The 21,826-nt window shown below is 39.1% G+C and overlaps 1 protein-coding gene across 2 annotated transcripts; it reads left to right on the top strand.

Moving 5' to 3' along the window:
• The first annotated feature begins 675 nt into the window (after positions 1-675).
• On the top strand, positions 676-20,995 carry LOC111147417 (sterile alpha motif domain containing 9 like). Of its 2 annotated transcripts, XM_022503423.1 has the most exons (3): positions 676-915; positions 4,642-4,841; positions 15,920-20,995. In XM_022503423.1, the coding sequence occupies exon 3, from the start codon at positions 15,940-15,942 to the stop codon at positions 20,692-20,694; it is 4,755 nt and encodes a 1,584-aa protein (XP_022359131.1). In that variant the 5' UTR covers positions 676-915; positions 4,642-4,841; positions 15,920-15,939; the 3' UTR covers positions 20,695-20,995. The 2 variants fall into 2 exon arrangements, with proteins under 2 accessions (XP_022359131.1, XP_022359132.1); XM_022503424.1 differs by lacking the exon at positions 4,642-4,841 and having other exon boundaries at positions 712-915; positions 15,920-20,984.
• Positions 20,996-21,826: the final 831 nt, after the last annotated feature.

The following is a 21,826-nucleotide window of genomic DNA, read 5'->3' as shown; positions in this document are numbered from 1 at the left end:
ACCATTGTAAACATTTTTTTACCTCATCAGTAATGAGGAAAATGAAAATTAAAACCACAACAAGATATGATTTCACATGGACTTGAATGACAAAAAATTAGAAAGTCTCATTAAAAAAAGTTAACAAGGATGTAGAATAAGGAGAATTTTTAATCCACTTTACTAGCGGAGTATAAACTGGTGTGACAACTTTGGGATTTATAGATGGCTCTCTTATTCCTGTATTTTCACGTGGTCTTTTCTGTTTCTGTGTGTTTGTCTGTGTCCTAATCTCTTCTTACAAAGACCTCAGACATGTTAGGTTAAAGCCCACCCAAGTGACCTCCTTTTAACTTAACTGTCTCTTTAAAGACCCTATCTCCAAATACAGTCACATTCTGTGAGGACTTCAACGTACGAATTTTGGAGGAGGAAAATTCATCTCATAACAGGCACTTAGTCTACACGGAGATTTTGTTCTCCCCTGTATTTATTTATTTTTTTTCTGTAAGTGTTCTCCCACTGGGATTTCTTAACTTTTATGACTTAAAATTCTGTCTGATGAACAGTTTCTAAACAATGTTTCAAATATTTTGATAATTCTCAGTGATGTTAGCTTTTTGATATTTTACATCCTTCCAGATCCAAATACATCCTTCCAGATCCATTCTTAACCAAACCGAAACTTCCTGCATTCCTACTTCCTCATTCTGTTTCTTTACTGCATATCTTACACACCCTCGAAGGAGGAGTCAGAGTATCCAGAGACCAGACAACTCCACAACTTAACTGCTTAGTTTTTCAAAAGAACCTTGTCATTTTGTCTCCTGGCCATCAGGAAAGGATTAAGAAAATGAAGGCTAAATCAGCTGTGATTTAACGAAGTTTAAATCAAGTTCCTGACATAAAAAGAAGGAAGTTTTCAGGAAAATCCTGGTAAGTTACTGCATCGTTAGACCTTTATATTTTCTGCCAATGGGACAGCTATTTTTTTTAAACTCCAGCTGTACTTTTTATATGAACACATGTGTTCCTAGATAAATGATTGTTTGTAAAGATATTGAAAGTACTTAGAAATATCAGTGGATTAAATACATACTGACTTATTTAACTGAGGCTAACTCTGTAAATGCTCCTCTAAAAAGAAATGTACCGTGGGGCGCCTGGGTGGCTCAGTGGGTTAAAGCCTCTGCCTTCAGCTCAGGTCGTGATCCCAGGGTCCTAGGATCGAGCCCCATGTCGGGCTCTCTGCTCTGCAGGAAGCCTGCTTCCTCCCCCCTCTCTCTCTGCCTGCCTCTCTGCCTACTTGTGATGTCTCTCTCTCTCTGTCAAATAAATAAAATTAAAAAAAAAAAAAAAAGAAATGTACCGTTACTTGTACTCAGAGTGGTGAGCAGTCATTTCTGGGTTGTATAGATTAGTGGGAAAGACAACAGAGAAAAATCAGGAATATAAACATTAAAGGTTGTAAAGGAACTGTGGTCATGTGCAATTATACAAAATTCTGTCTTCCATAACTTAAGATGTTATTAGAAGTTTTACCTTTAGTCAAAGATAAGACTCTCCAAAGTGTTATTTTGCTGTGTAAGAATTTCCTTCACATTCATTTTTTTTTTACAGCAATCTGGTTAAGAACTGAAATGGAAACTTAACTTGAGGAAATGAAACTTAACATGTTTGTGTGTGGTTTCACTTCGTCAGACCTACAGAGGGGGTGTGTGTAGCCCTCCCAGACTAGAATCAGGATTCTACAGCATCGTTCCCCAGGGGTCAGCTCCAAGAGTCCTATAGAACAGAACTCAGGGAATTGATACCTGGGGGGCCCCGAGGACCCTCCTGACATGAGGCTGGGTGGGCACCAGTGCTTGAGCCTAAGTGTTCTGATGATTTGGTGCTTCTTGTTCAATACTAAAGAGAGAAAACTGGAGTAATTGTTAGAGAATGGCATTCTTTAGCTCCCTTACCAATAGTTAATGTTATTACTGATAGAATCTGTGTTTGTAATTGTTTCAAACAGGAAGACGAGGGCCCGAGTTATGTCAAATCAACCTCAAAAGTTGTCTACACCAGTCATTTTGATCTTTACTTAGCTCTGACCATATGCATGCAGGTGCTCTTATAACTGATAGAGTATGAACTATTTAAAAAGTATTATTGAATATAAGGTTCAAATTGTTATATGTGCGACATATAACATATGTTATATGTTGTAAGCCAAAGAGGGAGGTTGAGAAACTTTTGACATTATACTGGGTCCAAGGATAGTATTAGAGTTTAGTATATCATATTAAGACAAGGTATTGCTGATTTTTCCATTTAACAAAAGAAGGCTCCACATTTGGGGAATAAATGTCTGTGAGCTTGTCTGAGAAGAATGTTTCTATTTCCCTGGTATCCGTTGGCAGAATCTGAACAAAAAGAAGTGAGAGAAAGCTGCCATCTATTAGATGGCATGAAATTCCCCCTTTCAACACCAAAAACAGCACACAGTGAGTCACTGGCCATGTATAGAGGCCTGAAAGCTGTAAGAAAAAGGGATGCACTGCAGAGGGAAATTCCTGATGTGCTGCTTCATTTCTAGCATGTTAGGCCTTAAAAAATAAATAAATTAATTAATTAATTAAATAAAATAAACTTTTTAAAAAATTTAAAAGGGGCACCTGACTGGTTCAGTTGGAAGAGCATGCAACTCTTGATCTCTGGGTTGTGACTTTGAGCCCTACATTGGGTGTAGAGCTTACTAAAAATTAAAACAAAAACAAAAACTGTAGAATGTTGGGGCTTATTGGAAATAATCACTGTCTAAAAGGAAAGAGAGAATGTGGACTCTGTCCTCTCAGTCTTTAGGATATCCACAGAGAGGGGAGGTGGTTAAAGTACTGAAAGTAGACTCTGGCTAAGAGAAGGTATTGCAGCAGATCTGAACAGAGCATGTCTGTGGAAGGGGGTAGGACCCTCCCCAAGAGACCAGCTCTCCAGAGCACTGGCAGCAAATGAGAACGGCAGAGGTACTGAGGCTCCATCCGACACGGAGGACCCACAAGAGAGGCCTAGCCCAGTAGGAAAAATGACCTTATTTGGGAACTGTGAGTGACACAGCAGAAATGATACAGGATGTTGTGAAGGTCTGCAGGAGACACACACTTATTAAGTGTTCTTTCCTTTTGACAAAATTTCCTTTCCCTTCTTTGTGACCAGGTGATTGAAGCTAGAGTTAGCTCTGGCCTAATGAGCAACACAGTAAACAAATATTCTTGGATTTCTGTCTGGGATTCAAGCCAAGTGAAATAGTTGCCCTAGTGAAAGGAGCAAAGTCCTTTGGTCTTTGATGCACAGACATGGCTAACTCCAGAGTTTTCAAAAGTTCCTTATTTTAAACTACCCTGAGAAAGTGTTATTCATTCAACAAATGTTTGTTAAGTAGCTACTCTGTGCTAGGCACTGTAAACTAGTGAACAAAATGAACAAATGTACAAAATCCTTGTCCTCTTGTGGTATACAGAATAATGGGTGGGGACAGAAAAAGAAACAAGATAAACGGGTAAGAATATGTGGACTACTTTATTGTAATCAATCTTAAGTATGTATATATAAAGGGAGGGAAAAAGAGAAAGAAAGAAACCAGAGGAGCTATCAGAAATACTGGAGATGGAATAAAGTGGCCTGCAGGCTGGCCAAGCGTAAGAAGTGAGAAGATAGAGACGAAAGGCCCGAGGGAAGGGAGGGAAGGAGCCCCACAAGTAACCAGGGACCTCCCAGGGAGACAAAAGGAGCAGAAGGCCAGAAGCAGTAACAGGTTCAGCCAGAAAGGAACAAGAAGGGGGCTGGACCACCTTTCGAAAGGAAAACGAAAGTAAGATGTGGTATCAGAGGGGTAGCCAGGTGCCAGGTCATGCGAGGCCTGACAGTTCATAGTAAGGAGCGGGGCTTTCACTCTGAGTCAAATGGAAAGCCACTGGAGGGATTGAACAGACTATTGGCATGTTCTTTCCATTTGTACAGGCCCACTCTGGCTGCTCTTTTGCCTAAGTCCCCTGCAGGATCAATAACAGCAAGAGGGAAACAAGTGAGGGAGCCACTCTTGCCATCCAGGAGAGGGGAGGGGGCTTGGACCGGCTGGTAGTGCTGGAGGTGGTGGTTGGTAGTCAGACGCGTTTTAAAGAGACCACCCAACTACAGGATTTGCTCCACAATGAATGTGGAATGTGGGAGGAGAGAGAATGCCTGCAACGTATTTTTGGATGTTTATTTAATTTATTAAAAGTATTTAAATATAGGAAGGGATGCCATCTTGGTGGAGGATGTTCTTTTCGTCATTATTCTATATGTTTGAAATTTTTCACAATAAAAAGTTAAGGGGAGGGACACCTGGGTGGCTCAGTGGGTTAAGCCTCTGCCTTCAGCTTAGGTCATGATATCAGGGTCCTGGGATCAAGCCCCACATCAGGCTCTCTGCTCAGCGGGGAGCCTGCTTCCCCCTCTCTCTCTGCCTGCCTCTCTGCTTACTTGTGATCTTTCTCTCTCTGTGTCAAATAAATAAATAAAATCTTTTTAAAAAAAAAGTTAAGGGGAGAATCTGTCTCATAAACACTTCCTAAGCAACAGTCCGATCAATTGCATTTTAATTTTCTGTGATATCATTTTTTTCTTTTTATGTAACAGGTTCTTAACAAAAGGCAAAACTGGAAAAGGACCAGATTGGTTCTGCCTGCATCTTTACTCCATACATAGCTGCTTTCCAGGACATGAATCTTGCAAATTTTCAAGAAAAGGCAACTATTCTAATAGCTTGACATCAAAGAACCTCATAAAGACCAATTTCCAGTTGCTGATATAAAAAGGACGTTCTCAGAAAACCCCTGGTAAGTTTCTAATTATAGATACCTGCTTCAAAAGCTCTAAAACCTTCTTTAAAAATGAATTCTAAAAACTAAAACAGAACTTCGAAAGTGAATGTATTTTCAAGTGCACATGAGCTACTTCTAATGAAACGATTCTAAAAGGAATGAGAAATCTTCTGTTTTCACATTTATCTATCACTAGTTGTTACTTGCACTGACTGTAGAATTCTTTAACTCACTGAGCCACCCAGGTGCCCCCTGACTGTAGAATTCTTTAAAAATGGGTGGCTCTGTCTGTCAAATAAATAAATTAAAAAAAAAAAAATGGGTGGCTCAGTCAGCTGGGCGTTCAACTCTTGATTTCAGCCCAAGTCGTGATCTCTGGGGTCATGGGGTAGAGTCATGCTCTGTGCTCAGGAAGGAGTCTGTTTCTCTCATTCTCTCCCTCTGCCCCTCCCTCCCCTCTCAAATGAATACATACATCTTAAAAAAACAAAAAAACAAACAAAACAAAAAACAAACAAACAAAAAAAAACCTTCCAGCAACTGTGGTGCCGAGTGTTTCTAGAGTTGGAACACACTGGAGGCTAGAAAGACCTAACCAAGACAACACTGCTTCTTGTCCCATGGTCTTACACAGTTGGCTAAGGAGACAGGTTGGCTGAGAAGAGGCACATTTGATCATGATATTGTTTTCCTGACCCCTTCCCCTTTATTTACACTATGTATCTTCTTGCCAACATAAATGTCCCTCATGTTTAAAAAATATGCCAACACTCCAGGATATAAATCAAATCAAAGAATGTTCATGAAAGGCTTTTGTAAGCCTCAGAACAGTGAAATACATTAAATTTTTATATAAATATTAACAAATCATCACCCCAAACAAGTTTGAAGATACTGATTAGGCCACAGAGTTATACCAAAGCATTATTAAAAATGTTTTGCCCAAATCATAGTCACCTTGAATTAAGTATATAGCTCTAGCCAAATATGGATCGTAGACTTAGATGAAAAATTCATGTGAAAGTGCTACCAAATATATAGTAACTTCAAATAATTATGTAGCTTCTCAGCTCCCATCATAGCAGTGAGCTGCTGAGAAATGTTTTGATGTTATAAAGGGTCTTCATCTTTGAACAATGGGAGAACCTGTGGGACAGAGATAAAAAGATAGATTGGGGGAGGACAAATGCCATTCCAATTTAAGAAGAGTGCTCCCATCTCCCTGTGGTTCCTAACAGAAGTCAAACAATAAAGGAGAAAATGAGGGGGATGCCATCTCCCTGGAGGTAGCATAAAGACAAGCCCTCCCACCATCCGCATGTCACACACACACACCACACACACACACCACACACACACACACACACACACACACACACACACACACATCTCTGAGCATCTAGTATCTGACAAGCAGGAAACCCTTCATGTGTTGCTTCTTGGAGAGTGCTGGAATCTAGTGGAATTGCTGTAATCACTAGCTAAATCAGAAGAGAGGGTGCCTGGGTGGCTCAGTTGGTTAAGCAACTGCCTTCAGCTCAGGTCATGATCCTAGAGTCCTGGGATCAAGTCCCACATTGGGCTCCCTGCTCAGCAGGGAGTCTGCTTCTCCTGCTGACCTCTCTCCTCTCATGTGCTTTCTCTCTCTCATTCTCTCTCTCTCAAATAAATAAATAAAATCTTAAAAAAATAAAATAAATCAGAAGAGAAAATCTATAGCTTTTCCTTATAATATTTGGTGTGGCCAGGGGACAAGGTAAGAGAAAAGATATTGCCATAGACCTGGATTGCCCCAGATCTCGACAGAGCAAGTCTGTGAAGAGTGATGAGAGCATCTCCAGAGGAGATGCCTGGAGATGTGTGGATCTCCTCTCCATAGCAAGAGGTATGGACAGTCCATTCAGAGAACAGAAACTAAAATAGAATGTATGGACCTAGTAACAGAAGAAAAGTCACGAAGCAGGACAGTGGTAGATGTGGTTTTAAGGTTTAACTTCCCAGTTGCAATAGGAAGTAGGGTTACCAGGGAAAATGAAAACGCTGAGGAGGTATTGGAGATTTGATGAGAGAGAAGAATGTGTGAAATAGCCATTTCGGACAATGAGAGAGTGAATACAGCAAGGAAACAGTATGGTAGCTCGGAGCATTAACAGTCCACTGGAGGACAGTGGTCATGACTTTAAAGTGAAACCTGGATATAGAGGGTCATCGTCCAGCCATGGTCCTGACATTGGCAGAGTACAAGTGGAGGGAGGAGAAAGCACGTGATTATAATGAATGGAAAAAAAAAAAATCAAGCTAGTTACCAGGGAGACACAGGAAGAGATGCAAGGATGGGGGGCAGGAATGAGAAAGTAATAGAATCTAGAATTGGTGAGTTACAAGTCTTGGTGTTAAAGAAATATTAGACATTGAGTACTAAAGGTAGTGAGTCTATGGGCGCCTAGATGGCTTGGTCAGTTAAGCATCCAATTCTTGATTTTGGTTCAGGTCATCATCTCAGGGTCATGAAATCCAGACCCATGTGGGGCTCCCCACTAGACAGGGAATCTGCTTGAGATTCTCTCTCTCCCTCTCCCTCTGCTCCTCCTTGCTCCCTCTATATCTCTCTCTCTCAAATAAATAAATAAAATCTCTCTCAAATAAATAAACAAAATAAAAAATAAAATAAAATAAATAAAGGTAGTGAGTCAAAGGAGCGGCAGATCCTGGTGAGAGGGAGATATTTGAATCTGAGATGCTGGAAGGCTTGTAGCCATTGGTGATTCTATTTGTTTGAATGGGCTGCTGTAACCAAGTACCACAGGAAACTGTGTGGCTTAAACCACAGAAATGTATTGTCTCACAGCTCTGGAGGCTGGAAGTCTTCAAGATCAAGATGTTAGTAGGGTTGGTTCCTTCTGTGGGCTATGAAAGAGAATGAATTCCCTGCCTCTCCTTTAGTTTCTGATGGTTTGCTGGCAACCTCTGGCATTCCTTGGCTTAGAGCTCACCCCAATTTCTGCCTTCTTCTGCATGTGGCATTCTCACTGTGTGTGTGTGCCTCTGTGGCTAAATTCCTCCTTCCTATAAAGATACCAGTCAATTTGAATTAGGGCCCACTCTAACGGCTTCATGTTAACATCTGCAACTACCCTATGTCCAAAAAGGTCACATACCAAGGTACTAGGGCTAGGACTTTGTCATAACAACCTAAACTTGGCAGGAGGCGATCATTAAGCAAGAGAGTTTATTTGACATCAGTGAGTTGCAATTTGGGGTACACAGATTTGGGGTAGCCACCCAAATGGTGTCCCACTAAGTGAAAGTCAGAGGTTTTTCAGGCATAAACGGAATGCCTATACACATTGCTTACAAAAAGAATTTTTGATTCGTGTTGGTGGCAGAAAACCATTCTTGACTGAATATAATTGATTGCTAAGGCTATCACTAAGCAAAACCTCTTGCTAGCAAGTAGCAAATTCAAGTGTTAGGATTGAGCCTTTAGAATATTTTCTATGGTTCTACCAGTGAGGACAAGCATAAGGCCATCTCCTTAATGGCCTCCTAGCTCCATCTTAATCCCCTTGACATAAGTGACCCTATTTCACCTATCACAAACACAGAAGTTTGTTGCGGGGGAGGGAAGAGTCACAATTCAACTCATAGCAGTTTGTGATAAGGTCAATGGTGTGACCATAACAGTGGAATGCAGGGAGGTCAAGGTCATTGGATGAGAGGCAGTCAAGATGGAGAAAGTCCAGTGTATTAAAGGAACATCTGGATGTCTAGGGACCCACCAAAAATTGTGATGAGAATAGTGTCTGAGGGTATGAGTGCCTCTTCCCCTCAGCTGCTTACAGAAAAGGGTCAAAATATATTAAAATATATAAAAAGCAAGTACTCAGCAAATTTTTAAGGTATGAAACATTTTAAGAATAAATTTAAAAATAATACAGTAGTCATTTTTTATTTAGCCTTTTCTCCGAAGTGACTTCAAAAAATCTTTCATTAGGAATATGCTTATTAATAACTGCTTATCCTATTGGCTCCATATAGTGCTTGTAAAGAGGTAAGGCAGAATCTCTCCCTTCAGTCTTATCTGAGATGACACTTAGGGACTCTGCAGAGGAGACAGGAAAGATCAGGGATGAGTCTCCAGGCTCCTGCATTCGAGGAGTCATCTCCTAGTCAGTAATTCCCTCTGCCCAGGAATTCTCTTTGGCAGGACCAGCACCTGGCTATGGGGGCAGAGGCAGGGACAGCCCACTGCAGAGCACCACCACACCCACCTCCTTGGACCCACTGGATAGGGCTTTGGAAATCCCACCAGGTAGACTATTCCTTTTCCCCTTCACTCTGTCCCCTAGACTTGCTCCCTCCACCTTCCTCCTACCCTACTCCAGAAGCTCTACTTTCACTTCACCTGCCCAGTGTCCCCACTTTGCTCCTGGTGGCACTCCTCTCCTCCTCACAGATCCCACAGTCCTTTGCCCCTTATTGCGTTTCACACAAAGCACTACCACGGATTGTCATGATACGCCGTCTTGAATATATGTGTGTATGGTTCTTCCTTTTTAAAATTTTCTCCACTGGACTATCAGTCCTATGAAAGAACTTCACATCTCTTTGGGTCACCACCAGTTTCTTAAGCAATAAATATTGGTCAATAAATATTGGTCGAGGGAATAAACAAATGATATTTATCTCTGGTTGCGATATTTCTAAGACCTCTTCCATCTATACACTAGTGAGTAAGTGAATGGAATTGATAATCCAAAATATGTTTATAACATTCATTGGCCAGTTGCTTATAGTTCTGCTAATTGGCTCAGGGCTAGGTGTGTCCTGCAGAATGAAGCCATAGTGACTAAGAGGATTCAGGATACTAAGGCACTAGGAAAAGTTTTATGCAAGCAAGCAGAAGCTGCTGTGCCCAGCGGTAGCTGCCTATAGACAGGTAAATCATTCTAAAGTGCTTATGGTATTCATACCATAAACGACCGGCATGAGTTTCTTCTCTGGCTGGTCACAAGGCTATAGGCTGGAGCTTAAGTTTAGCTCACCCTTCAGATACGACCTCAAGAAGAAAGACCCTCTGGGGGGTGCCTGGGTGGCTCAGTGGGTTAAAGCCTCTGCCTTCGGCTCAGGTCACGATCTCAGGGTTCTGGGATCAAGCCCCGCATCTGGCTCTCTGCTCAGCAGGGAGCCTGCTTCCCTCTCTCTCTCTCTGCCTGCCTCTCTGCCTACTTGTGATCTCTCTCTCTCTGTCAAATAAATAAAATATTTAAAAAAAAAAAAAAAAGACCCTCTGGAAAAGTTTCTGCAAGAAACCCCAAACATAGAAAGGTCAAATTTACAGTTTGGCTAGACTTTGTGACTTGTTTTATAAAAACCTAGGATCTTCATATCTTTCATTTAAAACGATCTTTTTTTTTGAACTCGGATCTTAAAATCTCATTTAAAAAATTACAGATCTTTTCAAATGTTTGTATTTTCTCTTTATAGTTTAATACTTCTGTTCTGTTTAATACTTAATGCTTTTAATCTATTTATCCTTATAATATTTTCACCTTCCTGTTTCCCCTTATTTAAACCATTCTATTGATCCGTTTTTAGTTCTGATTCACGAGGTTGGGGGTGGGTCCTGAGAATTTACGCTTTTACCGTGCTTCCAAGTGGTGCTAATGCTGCTGATCTGGGGGCTGTATTTTGAGAACTGCTCTCAACCTCATCTGCACAAGAGAATGACACTGACAGATTTTGAAAAGTACTAAGGCTTGGGGGCTCCTGGGTGGCTCAGTGGGTTAAAGCCTCTGCCTTCAGCTCAGGTCATGATTCCAGGGTCCTGGGATCGAGTCCCACATCGGGCTCTCTGCTCAGCAGGGAGCCTGCTTCCTCCTCTCTCTCTCTCTCTGCCTGCCTCTCTGCCTACTTGTGATCTCTGTCTGTCAAATAAATAAATAAAATCTTTAAAAAAAAAAAAAGTACTAAAGGCTTGAACTCTACACCCACTCCCTCAACCAACTAAATTATCAGACTGTGGAGTCCCAGGTGATTCTAATGCTCAGCCTGAGTTGAGAATCCCTGCTCGAGGGTGTTCCAGTATATTCAGTTCTGGAAATTCAGCAAAGTACATAACTGTGGGAGCTCCATTTAGTCTCATATCAATAATTTAGGCTGAAATTGTTTGTTTGTTTTTCATTTTAGATTGCAATATAATTTTAATTCCAGTGTAGTTAACATACAATGTTATCTTAGTTTCAGGTGTTCAATATAGTAATTCAGCAATTCTGTGCATTACTCGGTGCTCATCATGATAAGTGTACTCTTAATCCCTGTCACCTGCTTCACACATCTCCCCACCCACCTCCCCTCTGGTAACCACCAGTTTGTTCTCTGTAGTTAAGAGTCTATTTTTTTGGTTTGTCTCTTTTTTCCTTGTCCTTTTCTTTTGTTTCTTAAATTCCACATTGTATTTGTTTTTCTTTGATTTCTCTCACTTATCATTATATATTATACCCTCTAGATTTATCTGTGTTGTTGCAAATGGCAAGAGCTCATTCTTTTTTTATGACTGAGTAATATTCCATTGTGTGTATATACAACATCTTCTTTATCCATTTAACTATCTATGGACACTTGGGTTTGCTTCCATAATTTGGCTATTATAAATAATGTTGCAATAAACATAGAGCTGCATGTATCTCTACAAATTAGTGTTTTCATATTCTTTGCGTAAATACCCAGTAGTGGAATTACTGAATCATATAGAGTTCTAATTTTTAATTTTTTGAGGAACCTCTATACTATTTTCCAGAGTAGCTGTACCAGTTTGCATTCCCACCAGCATTGTAAGAGGGTTCCCCTTTTTCCACATCCTGACCTATTTCTTGGGTTGTTGATTTTAACCACTCTGCCAGGTGTGAGGGGATATCTCATTGTGATTTTTGATTCATATTTCCTGATGATCAGTGATGTTGAACATCTTTTCATGTGTCTGTTGGCCATCTGGATGTCTTCTTTGGAGAAATGTCTATTTATGTCTTCTGCCCATTTTTAAATGGATTGTTCATTTTTTCAGTGTTGAGCCCGAAGTTCTTTATATGTTTTGGATACTAATCTTTCATCAGATAGTCTTCTCCCATTCAGTAGGTTGTCTTTTAGTTCTTTTGATTGTTCCCTTCACTGTGTAGAAGATGAAGTCCCAATAGTTTATTTTGCTTTTTTCCCTTTGCCTCTCAAGACATATCTAGAAAGAAGTTGCTACAACCAATGTCAAAGAGGTTACTGCCTGTGTTCTCCTCCAGGATTTTGTGGTTTCAGGTCTCAGATTTAGGTTTTTAATGCATTTTGAATTTATTTTTGTTCACTGTAAGAAAGTGGTCCAATTTCATTCCTTTGCATGTGGCTGTCCAGTTTTCCCAACACCATTTGTTTAAGAGACTTTTTTCCACTGGATATTCTTTCTGCTTTTTTGAAGATTAATTGACCATGTAGTTGTGGGTTCATTTCTGGGTTTTCCATTCTGTTCCACTATCTATGTGTTTATTTTTGTGCCATTGCCATTACTTTTTTGATCACTGTAGCTTTGTAATATAACTTGAAGTCCAGAATTATGGTGCCTCAGGCTTTGCTTTTCTTTTCAAGATTGCTTTGACTGTTTAAGATCTTTTGTGGTTACAAATTTTAGGATTATTCTTTCTAGTTCTGTGAAAAATGCTATTGGTAGGGATATTTAGGGATTGCATTAAATGTGTAAATTTCTTTCAGTATTATAGACATTTTAATAATCTTTGTTTTTCCAATCCATGAGTGTGGAATGTCTTTCCATTTCTTTGTATCACCTTCAATTTCTTTCATCAGTATTTTATACTTTTCAGAGTAAAAGGTTTTCACCTCTTTGGTTAGGTTTATTCCTAGGTATCTTATTGTTTTTGGTGTAAATGGGATTGATTACTTAATTTCTCTTTCTGCTGCTCCATTATTGCTATATTGAAATGTAACAGGTTTCTGTTTAATTTTGTATCCTGCAACTCTACTGACTTTATCAGTTCTAGCAGTTTTTGTTTTTGTTTTTGTGGAGTCCTTCAGTTTTCTTTTTTTTTTTTTTTTAAGATTTTATTTATTTATTTATTTATTTGACAGAGAGAGAGAGATCACAATTTGGCAGAGAGGCTGGCAGACAGAGAGGGGGGAGCAGGCTGAGCAAAGAGCTCGATGCAGGGCTTGATCCCAGGAACCTGAGATCATGACCTGAGCTGAAGGCAGAGGCTTAACCCACTGAGCTACCCAGGTGCCCTCAGGTTTTCTGTATAGAGTATCATGTCATCTGCAAATAGTGAAAGTCTTACTTTTTTCTTACTGATTTGAGTCCCTTTTACTTCTTTGTGTTTGATTGCTGTGGGTAGGACTTCCAGTACTATGTTAAATAACAGTGGTGAGAGTGGACTTCCCTGTCTTGGTCCTGACCATGGAGGAAAACTTTCAGTTTTCCCATTGAGGATGATATTAGTTGTGGGTTTTTCATATATGGCCTTTATTATGTTGAGGTATGTTCCCTCAAAACCTACTTTGTTGAGAGGTTTTTTGTTTTTTTTAATCATGAATAGATGTTGTACTTTTTCAAGTGCTTTTTTTTTTTTTTTTTTTTTTTTTTGCAGCCATTGAAATGATCATATGGTTCTTATCCATTCCTTTCTTTTGTTGGGGAGGCGGGAAAGGTGGAGGGGCACAGGGAGAGAGAGAGAATCTTAAGCAGGCTCCATGCCCAACTCAGAGCCTTATGCAGCACTGGATCCCACAACCCTGAGATCATGACCTGAGCCAAAATCAAGAAAAAGACACTTAACCAACTGAGCCAGACAGGTACCCCAGGTATCCATTCTTCTACTAAGGTGATGTGTCATGCTGACTAATTTGCAAATACTGAACCACCTTGTAATGCAGGAACAAATCTCACTTGATCATGGTGAATGGCTTGGGTTCTTTTTATTTTCTTTTTGGTAAGTCTGGCTAGAGGTTTGTTTTATTTATTAATTTTTTCAAAGAACCAGCTCCTGGTTTCATTAATCTATTCTATTGTGTTTTTAGTTTCTGTAGCATTTATTTCCGCTCTAATCTTTATTATGTCCTTCCTTCTGGTGGCTTTAGCCTTGTTTATTGTTCTTTTTCTAACTTCTTAGGTATAAGGTTAGGTTGTTTCTTTGATATTTTTCTTGCTTTTGGAAATAAGCCTGTATTGTCATATATTTCCCTCTTAGGACCACTTTTGCTGCATCTCAAAGGTTTTAGACTATTGTGTTTTCATTTTCATTTGTTCCCATGTTTGTTTAACCTCTATATGTTTGTTCGTTTAACCTCTATGTATTTGTGATCTTTCCAACTTTTTTCTTGTGATTGACTTCTAGCTTCATAGTGCTGTGGTCGGAAAAGTTGCATGGGATGATTTCAATCTTTTTGTATTTGTTGAAGCCTGTTTTGTGACCTAATATGTGATCTCTTCCGGAGAAAGTTATGTGTGAACTTGAAAAATGCGTACTCTGCTGTTTTTGGTTGATTCCTACATTATTTAGGATGATTTGATAATTATCCAGGTGTGTACATGGGATGTGACAAAACTAGGGTGCTCCTACTCTGCTGCCATCTTCCTCTTCTTTCTCATTAGAGTTTTGATTTGCATTTCCCTGATGATGATGAGCATCTTTTCATGTGTCTGTTGGCCATCTGTATGTGTACTTTGGAGAAATGTCTATTCATGTCTTCTGCCCATTTTTAATCAGATTATTTGTTTTGTTTTGTTTTTGGTAATGAGTTGCATGAGTTCTTTATATATTTTGTATATAAACCCTTTATCAGATATGTCATTTGCAAATATCTTCTCCCATTCAATAGATTATCTTTTAATTTTGTTGATTGTTTCTTTTACTGTGCAGAAGCTTTTTATTTTATTGTTATTTTTTAAAGGATTTTATTTATTTATTTGACAGAGAGAGAAATCACAAGTAGGCAGAGAGGCAGGCAGAGAGACAGGGGGAAGCAGGCTCCCCTCTGAGCAGAGAGCCCGATGTAGGGCTCGATCCCAGGACCCTGGGATCATGACCTAAGCCAAAGGCAGAAGTTTAACCCACTGAGCCACCCAGGCACCCCCTGAAGCTTTTTAACTTGATGGAGTCCCAGTAGTTTATTTTTGCTTTTGTTTCACTTGCCTCAACAAGCATATCTAAAAAAATGTTGTTACATAGGCCGAATTTGTTTTAACAAAGTTAAAAATTCATACTGTTTTCCTTATCTAATTTCAGTCAGGCCAGACCAGTTTGAACTACAGCTAATTCTTTTGGTACCTCTGAGAGCCACAAGAACTAGCCAACCAAATTGATTACGTTGACATTTTTCTGCCTCATCTCTTTCCACCTTGGCGGCCTAACAGCTTGAGTTCCAAAAGAGAGTGGGTGATGAGTTAACTGGTTGCTTCATCACTGCGTAATAAAGATGGTCATCTTCCTAGTCAAGAAAGGAGATTCCTGTTCCCCAACCCACCTCTACTTATCCAGTTTTTTAAAAATTGTCTTTATTTAATTAATCTCTACACTTAATCTGGCACTCAAACTCAAAACTCTGAGATCAAGAGTTACACACTCTACTGACTGAGCTAGCCAGGCACCTCCCACTTATCCAGTTTTATATTCTAAAGTTCATTTGCAATATTCAGCTATGGGAACCAACGCCTATGTTACTTAAGATTCTGGGTTTGTTATAAAAACCCAACTTTCACAAAGTTAAGCCTAAATAGGAAAATTACTATATGAATAAAGGCACCTGTCACCCTAGTTAGAAGCTACTGCTTCACAATTATAATCATCTTGGAAATAAGGGCACTAATTGGGACTATAAAACATTAAAAATAAGTATCAAGTAGTTTCAAAAGTCACCCTTTTGAAAGGGTGTTTTGTATATGTTGTTTATATAAAATGTTTTGTATATGTTTTGTATATGTTGTTTATATAAACAATGTTTTGTATATGTTGTTTATATAAAATTACATACATAATTCACTACGTGATTTCCATGATAAAATAAAATACTAAAATATTTATTCTATTACTTTTCCCAAGGAAGAAAATTGCAAGTTGAAATGAGTGAACAAGTAAATCTACCTGAAATTATAAACAACTGGACCAAAGAGCATGTGAAACAATGGGTAACCGAAGTCCTTAAGATTGATGAAAAATATGGGCAGATTCTGCTCACTGAAGAAATAACTGGATTAGTCCTGCAGGAATTAACTGAGAATGACCTTAGAGAAATGGGGCTACCATGGGGCCCAGCACTTTTAATAAAACGTAGATATGACAAATTGACTAACAGTTCCTCTGAAAGTAACAATCAGGATTCTGGACAATTAGGTCATACAAAACTCTTCAAAAAAGAACACCCAAAAAAGCCACAAAAGATGAAAAAGGAAGAGGAAAAATCAGTGTTATCCAATACTGATCATGATCTCAGAGAGATCAGAGATACCAAAGAACAAGAACCGATTCTTATGAAAGAAGATTCTTTAAGTGAAGGAGTGACCACTGAAGACCGAAGTGAGGATAAGCTACAAACTAAACACTTGACTTGTATGCCATATCCTTTTGATCAGTTCCATAACAGCCAACGTTACATAGAACATAGAATTCTACAACCTGAAACTGGCCCACTCAATCTCATAGACCCAATACATGAGTTCAAAGCCCTCACAAATACAGAAGCAGCCACAGAAAAGGACATTAAGATGAAATTTAGCAATGAAGTCTTTCGATTTGCATCAGCTTGTATGAATTCACGCACCAATGGCACTATCCATTTTGGAGTCAAGGACACACCGCACGGACAAATTGTTGGTGTGAAAGTCACTGATAAGGATGCCTTCATTGACCACTTTAATAAAATGATCAGACAATACTTTGAAGAAAATGAGATCAATGAAGCCAAGAAGTGCATTCGGGAGCCAAGGTTTGTGGAAGTCCTACTGCAGAACAATACACCATCAGACAGATTTGTCATTGAAGTAGATGTTATTCCAAAACATTCTGTATGTGAAGAAAAATATTTCTTAATTAGGATGCAAAATTGTAAAAATGAAACATGGAAACCAAACCAAGATCCTTCACTGTTTGTGAGAGACGGTCCCAGCTCTAAGGATATCCTGGCCAATGTCAAGCAACGAGAAAGAGTTTACAAAGAATTTTTACAAAATTTGAAGTCAGTGGTAGCATCTAGAAAAGAGGCTGAAGAAGAATATGAGGTGAAGGCAAATAAGAAGGAGAGTGAAGGACAAAAGCTGGTTAAACTTCTCATAGGCAACCGAGACTCACTGGATAATTCATACTATAGCTGGTACATTCTTGTAACAAATAAATGCCATCCAAACGAAACAAAGAACTTAGATTTTCTAAAGGAAATGAAATTGTTTGCTGTGCTGGAGTTTGACCCTGAATCTCTGAGCAAGGGTGTGGTCAAAGCTTACAAAAAAGGCCGAGTAGCAAATCTTCACTTTCCAAATCAGTTTGAAGAAAAGACAAGTAACATAATGGAGAAAATTTCCAGTTTGAATCTTTATGATCGGCCCAGCTGGATCTTCTGCAATGGCAGGTCAGACTTGAAAAATGAGAGCCATAAGCCTCTAGAACCACATTTATGGCACAGAGAAAGAGCTTTTGAAGTCAGAAAGCTGATTTTATTTCTCACAGATGAAAATATAATGACAAGGGGGAAATTCTTGGTAGTGTTTCTATTATTCTCTCCAGTGGAAAGCCCAGGAGATCCCCTCATTGAAACTTTCTGGGCTTTCTACCAAGCTCTCAAAGGAATGGAAAATATATTGTGTATCTGTGTAAACTCACAGATTTATCAACGATGGAAAGATCTGCTACAAACAAGACTGACAACAGCAGAAGAATTAACGAACCACAGTATTTCCACTTTAAATTTAGAAATCATAAATAGTACTATCCTTAAACTAAAACCAGTGACTCAGTCATCAAGAAGATTTTTGCCCTCCCATGGATTTTCTTCAATTATCTTAGAGAAAAAGGAAGAGGATGTCTTGACTGCACTGGAAATCCTCTGTGAAAATGAGTGTAAAGACACTGACATAGAGAAAGATAAATCTAAATTCCAAGAATTTAAGACATCAAAAGAAGAACACTTTTATCGAGGTGGCAAAGTATCCTGGTGGAACTTCTATTTTTCTTCTCAAAACTATTCTTCAGCTTTTGTCAAAAGGGATAGTTATGATAAGCTTAAAGATCTGATACAGTGCTTGGCAGACTCTCCTAAACCAGTATTTGCAAAACTTATCAATCTTTATCACCATCCAGGCTGTGGAGGTACTACCTTGGCCATGAATATTCTCTGGGACCTAAAGAAAAACTTTAGATGTGCTGTGTTAAAAAACAAAACAACTGCTTTTGGAGAAATTGTAGAACAAGTGACCAAATTGATTACCTATAAGGCAACCAGCCATGAAGATTACTTTCCCGTACTCCTCCTTGTGGATGATTTTGAAGACCAGGAAAACGTTTATGTCCTGCAGAATGCCATCGATTCCATTTTAGCAGACAAGGGTTTGAGATATGAAAAAACACTGGTAATTATCTTAAACTGTATGAGATCCCAGAATCCTGATGAAACTGCAAAATTAGCAGACAGTGTTGCCCTAACCTACCAACTTTCTCCTAAGGAACAAAGAGCTTTTGAGGCCAAACTGGAAGAAATTGAAAAGGAACACAAAAACTGTGAAAACTTTTATTCCTTCATGATCTTGAAAAAAAGTTTTAATAAAATGTATATAGAAAAAGTAGTCCAGAATATCCTAAAAGGACAGAATGTGGACAGCAAGGAAGGACAACTCATTTCTTTCCTGGCTCTACTCAACTCTTATGTTACTGATTCTACAATCTCAGTATCACAGTGTGAAATATTTTTGGGAATCAGACACACTAGTACCCCCTGGGAACCTGAAAGCCTAGAGGACAAGATGGGAGCTTATTCTACACTTCTAATAAACACAGAAGTTGCAGATTTTGGGAGATACACAGGTGTGCGCATCATTCATCCTTTGATTGCCATCTCCTGTCTGAAAGAACTGAAAAAAAGCTATAACTTGAATACGTGTCAAATTGCACTAAAGATCTTAAAGGAGGATTTATTCTATAAAAGTGGAATAGGAAGAGAAAAATTTCAACACGACGTGCAAATTCTTCTGCTAACAAGACAACGCAAGGAGTACGGGGATGAAACAGACACTTTGTTTGCCCCATTAATAGAAGCTTTAGAGAATGAAGAAATCGAAAAGGTCTTGGTGGCTGGGACTGTTCGATTCCCACAAAATGCATTCATTTGTCAGGCCTTAGCGAGATATTTCTACATTAAAGAGAAGAATTTTAGCATGGCTCTGGATTGGGCAAACCAGGCCAAAAAGGGAGCACCTAAAGATTCCTATATCTTAGATACCCTTGGTCAAGTCTACAAAAGTCAAATCAGGTGGTGGTTGGATGAAAAGAAAAACGCTAAGGATATTACAGTTAATGATCTAATATCCCTCCTGGAAGCCGTTGAAAATGCCTCAAAAGCTTTTAAAAATTCCCAAGAACAAGCCAAGAGGAAAGCCTGTGAAATGGAGGCCTGGACACCACAGAAATTACAAAGAAAATATGACACATACAACACGGCCGGTTTCGTCGGTGAAATAGAAGTTGGTCTTTACGCTATTCAGATTCTCCAGCTCACACCCTGTTTCCTCAAAGAAAATGGATTATCTAAAAGAGATATGGTAGACTTTTTATCAGGAAAGGGGATGAATCCCACAGATCCAAAATGTGAATATTATTTGGCTCTTAGCAAGTTCACATCCTACTTAGAAAATTTACAATCAGATTTGAAAAGGTGCTTTGACTTTCTTGCAGATTATATTGTTCTTTTGAAAATGAGGAACACCCTAAAAGAAACAGGAGAAATCTCTTTAAACAAGAAAATCACTCATTCTTTCAGGAAATATAGGGAACTTTTCTGCTGTTTGGATTTGGGTTTGCCACAAAACAAGGAGAATCAGTTATACCAAGAGGAGACTTGCAGGAAAGATCTAGAAGCTTTGAGAGCAGATAGGTTTTCTGGACTCCTGGAATATCTTCATCCAAATCGCAGAGATGCTGCAACCAACATGGAAAGTATAGTGAACAAATATTCTTCCCTACTGCAGCAAAACCCAAATAAGCAGCTGAAAATGGAGAAACTAAATTTCATTTTAGCCAACATTATTCTTAATTGCCTAAAACCTCACTCCAAGCTCATCCAACCGCTTAGTATACTGAAAAAACAGCTCCGAGAAGTGTTGCAATCCCTAGGACCAAGTCAATATCCAGACCCTTATTTTTTGGCCTGCCTTCTGTTCTGGCCAGAAAATCAAGAACTAGATGAAGATTCCAAACTCATGGAAAAGTATGTTTCTTCCTTAAACAGAACCTTCAAGAGGCAATACAGGAGCATGTGCAGGTCCAAGCAGGCAAGCACTCTGTTTTATCTGGGAAAGAGGAAGGGGCTCCACAGTCTTGTTTGCAAGGCTGAGATAGAGCAATACTTAAATAAAGCACAAAATGTAAATTCCCTCTTGCCAAGCGGAGACCCGTGGAAAAAAAAAGAAGTCAAAGACCTCCTGTGTCGTCTAACTGGTCAAGCTGAAGGCAAGCTGATCTCTGTAGAGTACGGAACAGAGAACAAAATTAGAATACCAGTGATACCTGTTTATTCGGGTCCACTCAGAAATGGTGGGAACATAGAAAGAGTGTCCTTCTACCTGGGATTTTCCATTGAAGGCCCCCAAGCATATGATATAGAAATAATTTAAGAAGCTATATTAACTCAAACATATTTATTCATAATCTATGATTGTCTTCCCTCTCTCTATTCTCATGGCATTTTGATAACATTAGCTTACCTGTAAATCACAGATTTTGCTTTTGTGAACTATAAGGTTTTTGATGGCATGAAATGTGTCTACACACAGAGCTTGGCACACAGTAGAGTTGATTGTTCAATGTTTTAAAATGCATTTTCAGACTACATTGTATCTGTACAATTACATTGTACCAGTATCTACTGGTCATATCATAACTGGTTGTAGATCAATAAAATCTGTTTTAATTCTATCACCCTTGTGAATATTCTGAATTGTGAATTATTTTATTCAATGGGAAAGTAGAGATTTAAATAAGATGATTATGGAAGGAAAAGCTCCTCCTCAGTTTTTGGAAATCAAACCAAGGGAGCCATACCAGTGTTCCACTTACCTCATCTTGGTATCGATAAAAATGCATGGGAAGTAAATATTTCATTCTCTTCCTCCATCCACCTCTCCCCCTATACATATACATACACAATTCCTGGACTCCTTACCCTTCTCCCAACTTCTTGCTTCAGGGAGGGGGAAGAGAAGAGAAAACAAAGTAGTCACAAGCTTGGACTCCCTCTGTCCTCTTCCTCCCATTTACAGATAAAACTCTCTTTGGTCACTCTTGCTTCCTGTCAACATGGTCTTATCTTCACCTGTTCTTTACAGCCCATCTCTCCTATCTTCTGTTTTACACTGCCATCTTTTCCCTTTTTATTTCTCAACCTGTGCTATGTGCTGTTCTCTCTGTCAAATATTCCCTTATTTTCATCCAACACTTTCCATATGATTCTTCTGCTTTGTCCATCATAACTCAGTTTGAATCAGCTCCACCAGAAAATTTTCCCTGACCCTTATAACCTATGCCTGACTTCTAAGATAACTTCCTCATGGCAGTATGCGTTCCCAACTTTCCAGTGCCAGGACTGCCATCCCAGAACCTTGCCCCTAGACTTAAACCAGCCAGAAGGGCATCGAACAGTGTTCCAGGCTTGGATTTTAAGAGCTATCCATTGCTTATAAAGCGAAACACATGCCAGTGTAGATTAAGTCAAATACTTAACAAATAGATGTTTATTTATCTACTTCT

This window comes from Enhydra lutris, unplaced genomic scaffold (genome assembly GCF_002288905.1).
Source record: "Enhydra lutris kenyoni isolate GAN:26980312 unplaced genomic scaffold, ASM228890v2 scaffoldscaffold16, whole genome shotgun sequence".
Classification (NCBI taxonomy): domain Eukaryota; kingdom Metazoa; phylum Chordata; class Mammalia; order Carnivora; family Mustelidae; genus Enhydra; species Enhydra lutris.
Note: the sequence above shows the minus strand (reverse complement) of the source record. Positions and strands in the feature narration are given on the sequence as shown.